This window comes from Lactuca sativa, chromosome 8, assembly GCF_002870075.4.
Source record: "Lactuca sativa cultivar Salinas chromosome 8, Lsat_Salinas_v11, whole genome shotgun sequence".
NCBI classification, from domain to species: domain Eukaryota; kingdom Viridiplantae; phylum Streptophyta; class Magnoliopsida; order Asterales; family Asteraceae; genus Lactuca; species Lactuca sativa.
The window spans coordinates 86,999,933-87,008,895 of NC_056630.2; the positions used below are offsets into that span (position 1 = coordinate 86,999,933).

Consider the following 8,963-nt stretch of genomic DNA (forward strand, 5'->3'; position numbering starts at 1 on the left):
CCTCCAACAAATTAAGAAGACATAACTACTTAGGTTGTGGTGACTTGGTAATGCATGTGGAAAATATAGTGGATAACCAATTAACCCATGTTCAAATCCCGACACCATTCAACCCCTGTGGTCATGGAGGTTCGTCTGCAATGACTGTAGGGTGTTGGGGGATATCACGGTGATGGTGGAAATCTGGATTCCTTGTGCATCATGTATGTTCACTTTCCAAACTGATCTTTCCACCCTATTCTTGGGTTACAGAAAACTCAGTCTAGAATAATCCATAAGAACACTTGCGTATCTAGGCAAATAAACAATCAAAAAGGACACTTGTGTATCCAGACACAGAAACACAAACTAGATTGCCAGAGAATTCTGAGTTCGTTCAAGAAGAAGAAGAGTTGAGAAGGGTTATCTCTTCGGTTCAAAAGAGGAGTCGTGTGTGTGTGTATATATATATATGACATATTAAGGTTGTTATCTTCTAAATTAATTAACAGAATCTCGAATCTAATGACATAATTAATGGTTTCCAAAACTGACAAAATTTGTCAATCTTATCATAATCACCCACTAGAATTTAGTTTTTTCATAATGAAACTAATTCAAATTTCTAAAGATCTTTTGGAGCGCTGCCCCTAGGACCCTGCAAGGGGTGCGAGCCCCTTTTACCCTCACCTTTCTATTGTACTAGTTTATAATTCGATCTTATATATATATGCATGTAGTGCGCGTTCACCAAAATATATAATGTATAGTACAAACGATAAGCCCCTTAGCTTACATGTTAGTTTAAATTACACGAAATGTCATGTGATGCTAAAATCACCAACACATGCATGAGGCATAACCTCATGTTTGCAGTGAGAATTAGTCGGTGTGCGGAAAAAAATAGATAGGAACCCTCGTTGGGAAAGTTCATTTTAAAAAAAAAAAAAAAAAACAACCATAAGCGGACAACATCCTCGTTTGATGAGTCATAGACTTTGTACTTTCAAACAATTCAACTAAATCATTGCTATACTACAAATTATAAGACCCAACCAAAGAAACAACTCATTTACCAATGTAACAATAACAAATCATAAACACGGAAGGTAAGGCAAAACCCACAAGGTCCAAAATACAGTTTGTATCCTCGAACATGAAACCACATCATTCCATTGTCGTCATCGTGTATATGAGACATGAGTGTAATATGGATAAAGAGCATGTTTCCATAATATATTGAGATATCCAACCACGACCTAAGACATTGATCCTCTAAACATCTTCTCTTCACAAGTCGCAAAACAATATTAGTGGGATATGGTCATTTTAAGTTATACATTGAAAACATTATGATTTAGGGGTCATTTTAATTTTGATGAATAATAATAAGCCATTTAATTATTAAATTATAAAAAACTTGGACTCGAATGCGTATCGAAAGAGCGGAACATTTACGCTAATCTTGACGAATCAGCGTTAACTCAAAGCAAAGCATACGCATATCCCTTCTTCTCCCCTCCACTATATATATACCTAACCCAAACTCTAATCAATCAATCGACATTGTTTACAATACGCAAACCAAAATCCATACCGATATACCATGGTATCGTCTCTTTTATTGTATATTTTTCTATTTTTGTAATGATATCCTGATGAACTATGAACTATGAAGTATTTACACGTTATTAGGGTTTAGCTAGGGTTTTGATTTCAAATCGTGCTCTGATGTTTCACGGGTTGAGAGTTTTTCATTTTTACATTGTATAGATTATACGCGATATATTGAATTGATGTCCGCTTTTACGAATGATTGAATATGTTTGATGTGTGCAGGCTCTACCAAATCAACAAACGGTTGATTATCCAAGCTTTAAGCTGGTGATTGTTGGTGATGGAGGAACCGGTATGTCTTTACTGTTGTTGTTTATGTATTTTCTATGTCATAAGTACATGTTTACTTCGTTTTGTTGTCATTGTTTGATTCCCTACGCTTAATTACATCATATTATGTTATGCAATTGCAAGGCCTAAAAGCGTAAATCTGTTTAGTGTTTAATCGACTAATTTTGGTGCTTTCTACAATGAAACATGTTTGCTTGTTGATTATCCTGTTGTGTTATCTGGTTTAGACTTTAAATCACAGTTACCATAGCCTATTTCCATTGTGGAATTGTGGTATTTATTTGTATTTCATGTCAACTTTTCCATTAGAACAGTATTAGTCTGTTTTTACTAATGTCATGTGTTTAACTTATTATGCTTTATACAGGGAAGACTACATTTGTCAAGAGACATCTAACTGGTGAATTCGAGAAGAAGTATGAACGTAAGTTTTTCTTGTATCCATCTCTTGAAATACCTTTTGGATTTTAATTGGTTTTGCATTTGATGTTTTTGTTTTCTCTGAGAAATTTCACACTCTGTTTTCAACACAGCTACTATTGGAGTGGAAGTTCACCCACTGGATTTCTTCACAAACTGTGGAAAGATTCGTTTCTATTGCTGGGATACTGCAGGGCAAGAGAAGTTTGGTGGTCTTCGTGATGGATACTAGTAAGTAGAATCTATTGAATAATTGGATAATGTTATCTTGATTCATATGATTAATCTTTTAGAGTTCAAATTTTAACCACTACAAATGTTTATTATTTCTAATGAGAACCTAATCACAATTCACATCATTCTTATACAATTGAACATAAAATAATAAAAAAATGTACAATCGATATCTATGTCTTTGCAGTTTCATGTTTTTTTTCCAACATACTCGACCAAAAAAGATCACATATTACTTTTACAACCATATGAATCACATCACATTTTTGAGTTTTTTTTTTACCAATTTAGTAGGAAATATTCTTGCACTATTGGGTTCTAATTACATGTATATTGTGTTTGTTTCTACTATGTTGCTTTCATTTTGTACTAATAATATGTACTTTTTTTTACACAGCATCCATGGGCAATGTGCTATTATAATGTTTGATGTCACTGCAAGACTCACTTACAAAAATGTGCCTACATGGCATCGCGACCTCTGCAGGTTTCTTCATATCCTTTCAATTAGTCCCCATTCATTACATGGATTGTATGTAGAAAAGACGTAAATACCCTTGTTTTATTATTGTGTGAAAACAGGGTGTGTGAGAATATTCCGATTGTCCTATGTGGAAATAAGGTGGATGTGAAGAACAGACAAGTTAAAGCAAAGCAAGTTACATTCCATAGGAAGAAGAATTTGCAGTATTATGAAATATCTGCTAAAAGCAATTACAACTTTGAGAAGCCATTCTTGTACCTTGCCAGAAAGCTTGCTGGGTAATTAATAGCAACCTACTTTCCATTGTTTGACTTTTTCCTTTTATAGCATCCAAACTTTATTTCTATTAAAAAATCAGCAAAGTATGTTGCTATTTCTTGCATTTTTTTTTTAAAAAAAATTTGTTTTTATTTTTTCAGGGATGCAAACCTTCATTTTGTGGAGTCACCTGCCCTTGCCCCTCCAGAGGTCCAAATTGATTTGTTGGCCCAACAACAGTAAGTCAACTCCTTAATATATATATATATATACACACACACACACAATTGTTAATGTTACCATTATGGGTAAAAATTAAAGTAAAACATGAATTACCTTTTTTGCCCTTTTGTGCAGGCATGAAGCGGAGCTTGCTCAGGCGGCCAACCAACCACTGCCTGATGATGATGATGATGCATTTGATTAAGTGGTTTTTTTTAATGGGGATTTAAAGTAGGAATAGTTTTTGTTTTTGTTTTAAATGCAAGTTTTTGTACTTTAAAAATTTCTAATATTTCATATTTGCGTAAACATTTTACATGTTTTTGAATGGGAAGTTAAGAGCATTGGCGTGTTATTTTGTTTTTTTGGTTGGAGAGAGAGAAGGAAACATCAAAATCAAGAAACGAGGTAATTTGAGAAAACAACATGAAAACATGAAGTTAAGGAAGGCATGTGGAGGCATGTTTTGAGGAGAACGTTTGTTGGTTGTTGATGAAATAACGTCTTAAATTTCCAGATCCCCACTTCCTCAGACATGTTTTCTGAGCTACTCCGGTTTTCATGGACCATATGGGTCCAGTCATTTAGCACCACCATCTCAAGGACAGACAGGTGTATATATTCTATGGGATGGTCATCCATCACACTCTTGATAAAATTTCATATTATATACATTTTCTTGAAACAAAAAGTACGTTTTTAATTTTTTATTATTAAAAAAAAAAGAAAAAAACTTGTTAGATGACTGTCTACATTAAGTCCAATCCTTAGTGGAATCCAGTCTATCCTTTAAAAGTAATAATCATTTCTCAGTTGTCTGAACTCATAACAATGTGTGGAAATTGGATTAAAGCTCTCAAATTTGTAATGTCAATGTATCTCTCAAATTTCTAGCTAGATGAACTTATAGTTACTGCAAATGTTGTGGTTGAACTCAAAATAATATTTAAGTGTATGAAACATGTGAGATGTTACGCATTATTTCTAGATATGATTACACAATTTGTCACATTGTTGGTTCCAAGATGATATGCTTTCATAGTCACCGGCTCTGTAACGATCAGTCAAACCTTTGTTACATATATTATCCTTAAAAAATAAGGAAAATGATATCTTTGGTAGCATCAATGGTAACATATATTTACTTTTGTATACGTAAGTACCAAGTAGAGGTATAATTGTATAAATATGAAATTATTTGATAAGCACAAAAGAATAATTTTCAGAAGAGTGCTTTTAGATAAAATAAGTATATTTGCAGGTCAGATATAACCATGCGTCTACTCTTTTATCTTTTATGAGAAAATGACAATCAAAATTGGAGAGAATTTCATATATGTCCTTTTTAAATATCACAATATAACATTTGTCCAATTTATATTCTTAATATCATATTTACCTTTTATAAACCTTCAAAATATCATACTTGTCCAAATTTTTGTTAGAATGTTTTTAATAGTTTATAATATTTTTTATATATTAGAGTTATTATAATAATTAAAAACTTTAACCATATTATCCTACATATATAATAATGTAAGGTTTACTTTTAAATCATTGGAATGTGCTCTTTTGACAAACAAAACGCTTTATCTTCAACCATTTCCAGGAATGTATGCGTTGATTGCTTAGTTTTGTTGTTGAATAATGTGATATTGTAGATAGAAGATATTTTAGATATTATTGTTGATATTTTGATGTTTAAGGAGGGTATATATAATATCTTAATATTTAAGAGGGGTATATATATATATATATATATATATATATATATATATATATATATATATATATATATATATATATATATATATATATATATGATATTTTGATGTTTAAAAAAGACATATACCTTATTTTAACATTTATGAATGATAAATATGATATTTAAAATTAAGTGGGACAAATATGACATTTTGATGTTTAATAAGGAAATATATGAAATTTTATGAAAAAATGCATGTAAATTCACAAATTTATTTTAGAAGGATAAATATGATATTTAAAATTAAGGATAAATCTTTATCCTTCATAAATATGTATTTTAACATTTATGAAGGATACATATGATATTTAAAATTAAGTTGGACAAATATGACATTTTGATGTTTAATAAGGAAATATATGGAATTTTATGAAAAAATGCATGTAAATTGACAAATTTTTTTTTTCTGTCATATAATCTCGTTAATATTAGTTGTGACTCCATGAGTAGATTCAAGCTTGTGAATTTTATATTTTCATAATTTTTGTGTGTACATGTTCTAAGATTTTTTTCCTACAAAATTGATATTTTTCTAGTTCATTTATTATTTTATTAGGTGTAAGACACATGTATTACATGAATTAATTAAAATGAAAATAAATATAAAGATCTAAATATTTAAGAACTTTGGATTTATAAGAAAAATAATAAATTATTAAAATTGATTTTTTCTTTTAAATTTAAATAAATAAACAAAATAAACTAATGAATTTTAAAAATTTTGGAATTTCGAAATAAGAAGGTAAGTCCATTAATTAAATTGATATTCATTTATTACTATATTTATTGTAATTATTACATTAAAGTATTATGTGAAATTTATTAAAATAGAAAAACTCATAAAATAACATGTGGAAAAGAAATTAATTCAAAATAACCACAAAACAATATTTGACAAATTGAATGAGGGTGTGACATGGTAGATTTATTATTATTATTTGGCAAACTTGGTGAAAATTATAAAAAAAGAAGATGATGATGGTGATTTGCTTATTTCTTATTTAAATGTCTTAGATTGAGAATATAAGAATGTATGATTTGTTTATTTGTGTTTTATGTATGAGATTGAAGAAACAAAAAATGAAAAGGAAAACACACTCTTACAATTTGTGTGTGAATCAAATGAAGAACATAATTGATGAAGGTCGATTAAGAGACGGAGAGCTTGACGGACAAAACCAAGAAAGAGGGAATCAGAGCCGAGCGATATACCAGATAATATAAAAAGAAAGGAGTTGTGTGGACATGAGCCCACTCGCAAATTAGCAAAGCCCATTATTTCTTTCATAAATAATAAAGTAGTGGTTTTTGAGTTAATATATGAACTCAAAAATGATTATTTTAATGTAACTCTTATTTTTATACATACTAACTTGTTGAATATGATTATAAAATTATATTATATAAATGATAATTTAATTTTCAATAAAAAGATATAGAATAGTGTAAGCATTTAAAGACAACGACTTTCAATCCTTGATCCATTTTATAGTGTTTAAAATTTATCCATTTAAACAAAAGCATAACAACATTTTAAATAAATAAAATATAAATTTCACCTCTTTTGGTAAGCTGATATGCTACCTGGATAAGAATGGATTGTCGGGCACTCAATTATTTCTCAGATTTTATGACATTCGTTACCAACTGTCAAAAGAATAAACTATATGACTCAAGAGTTGACCTTTTATTTTTTTTAATTACCTACTGATTTTCCAAATCATTCTGACTCAGTTTTTTAAGTTGTAACATTTCTTTATAACAACATGACAAAACATAATATTCCTTTATACACTTTGTCCACACTATTATCGATCCATCTTCTAAATTCTTAGAAATTATATTATTTTTTTGTTTTTTTTTGTTTTTATTTTTTTATTTTCATAAGAACAATGATTCATCTGGTAAAGCAAACGATGGTTGACGTGGGCCCGACTTGCCACACGGACTCACATGGCCAAAGATGGAGAATCATAATAGTGTTAAGATGAGTAGCATGGTGGCTATGGAGTTGTCCCAATCGGTGTTGGTTGGTTTAACACAAACACCTTAGAGTCTCCTGTGAAAAGATGGGTGCCCTACAAATGCTTCATGCATATCAGAACTACAAGCAAGAATTGGACAAATATATAGTACTCTCTAGGTGAATTGGGCAGCTGTTTCATATGCTACAAGATGACCCATGTCTTATTTCCCTGAGGGGTAATGTAGTCTTGAAAAGGACACATTTCTAAATTATCCATGGGTCTAAGTGTCCTCTACAAACATATATGTGACCCATCTTTTTGTTTTCTGTTTGTGAAAAAGTTTTAAACCACAAAGGGATTCGTTGTCAATATGCGGTCGAATCTTGTTCTTTAAAGACCTAAACTTACTCGATTGATAGATTTCTAGGGCTCCATAGGATTCGGTGAAATGTTATATCCTTTTGACGAGTTGTAGGTTACGTTAAACAAGTTACAACGAGTTGAAAAATAAGGTACTTTTTGGCAATCTTTAGGTGCTATTACACTTGTACTAATTAAAAGGCAACCTTTAGTTGCTATTACAAATAGATTAACTAAAGATAATCTTTAGTTGCTACAATTGGACTAACTAAAAGACAATCTTTAGTTGCTATTACAATTGGATTAATTAAAAGGTAATCTTTAGTTGCTACTATTACAATTGGATTAATTAAAAGGTAATCTTTAGTTGCTACAATTGGACTAATTAAAAGGTAATAGTTGTTATTACACTTGGACTAATTAAAAGGCAATCTTTAGATCGCTATTACAATTAGACTAATTAAACGGCAATCCTTAGTTGTTATTTTTTACCAGCAAAAGAAGGAGTTTATTAAAAAAAAACTAACAAGATGTTAGACTAAAAAGAATACAAAGACATTAGGAAATAACAATCTCAGCCAACCAACCCAATCAATGGTGGCCCGTCTATTCTTATTGTTAGTCCAAAAATCAACTCTATCAAAAAGATACGTCGTCAGTCTAAACTTCTTCCTTCCAAACAAAATGTTATTCCTAAACCTCCAAATAACACAACATAAAGTCAGAAAACCGCCTCCAAAACAATCTTTTAAGAGGGTATGCATCTGAATACTAGATATCCAAGAAATCCAATCTTCATAAAATGAAAATTTTGGAATATAAATATATTGGGTTTTATTTCAAAAATAATTTCATAAACTAGTAAAATGGAAAACGGAAGACTTATGATTTTCGAAAATAACATAATAAATTATACCCACCAATGATCATCTTGCAAGTTATAGAAATATTAAATCACCAACCAAAGAAGGGATGAAAAATAACAACCTTTGTAGTTCTTTGGGTTCTCTTGGGAGGCTTGAAAGTTATGGAGAATGTAGAACGTTAGAGACACCAACAATGACTCAATTTGACGTAGAATACTAGTTCTTTTGTATAAAACTCTTAAGCTTTAAGTGCATATCAAAATATGACTTAAAGAGTGCAAAAGGCAAGAGTGTGATCTTCAAATCGTCAACAAAAAACCAAAGAGAAACACACACACACGTACATACTTACGGTTTTAGCATGGATGAATAAAGAGATGAAAGCCTTCACTTAAAGCAAGTTCTTTACCCACAAGTCCTTTAACACTTTAAGATAACTCATGACACTTTTGTAATACTTTAATCTCATACTTCTAAAGTATGCGTCCTAGATTAAAATA

General features: G+C 30.4%; 1 protein-coding gene across 1 annotated transcript; it reads left to right on the forward strand.

Annotated features, from left to right (window-relative positions):
• The first annotated feature begins 1,435 nt into the window (after window positions 1-1,435).
• On the forward strand, window positions 1,436-3,860 carry LOC111883604 (GTP-binding nuclear protein Ran-3). Its single transcript, XM_023879935.3, has 8 exons — window positions 1,436-1,588; window positions 1,819-1,888; window positions 2,255-2,311; window positions 2,421-2,538; window positions 2,939-3,028; window positions 3,124-3,303; window positions 3,445-3,522; window positions 3,641-3,860. The coding sequence occupies exons 1-8, from the start codon at window positions 1,586-1,588 to the stop codon at window positions 3,708-3,710; spliced, it is 666 nt and encodes a 221-aa protein (XP_023735703.1). The 5' UTR covers window positions 1,436-1,585; the 3' UTR covers window positions 3,711-3,860.
• The last annotated feature ends 5,103 nt before the right edge of the window (window positions 3,861-8,963 follow it).

Excerpts from the sequence above, each read along its gene's own strand:
- LOC111883604 (XM_023879935.3), top strand. Across the intron at positions 1,889-2,254 it reads TGTTGGTGATGGAGGAACCG|GGAAGACTACATTTGTCAAG; the intron begins GTATGTCTTTAC and ends TGCTTTATACAG. Across the intron at positions 3,029-3,123 it reads TGGCATCGCGACCTCTGCAG|GGTGTGTGAGAATATTCCGA; the intron begins GTTTCTTCATAT and ends GTGTGAAAACAG.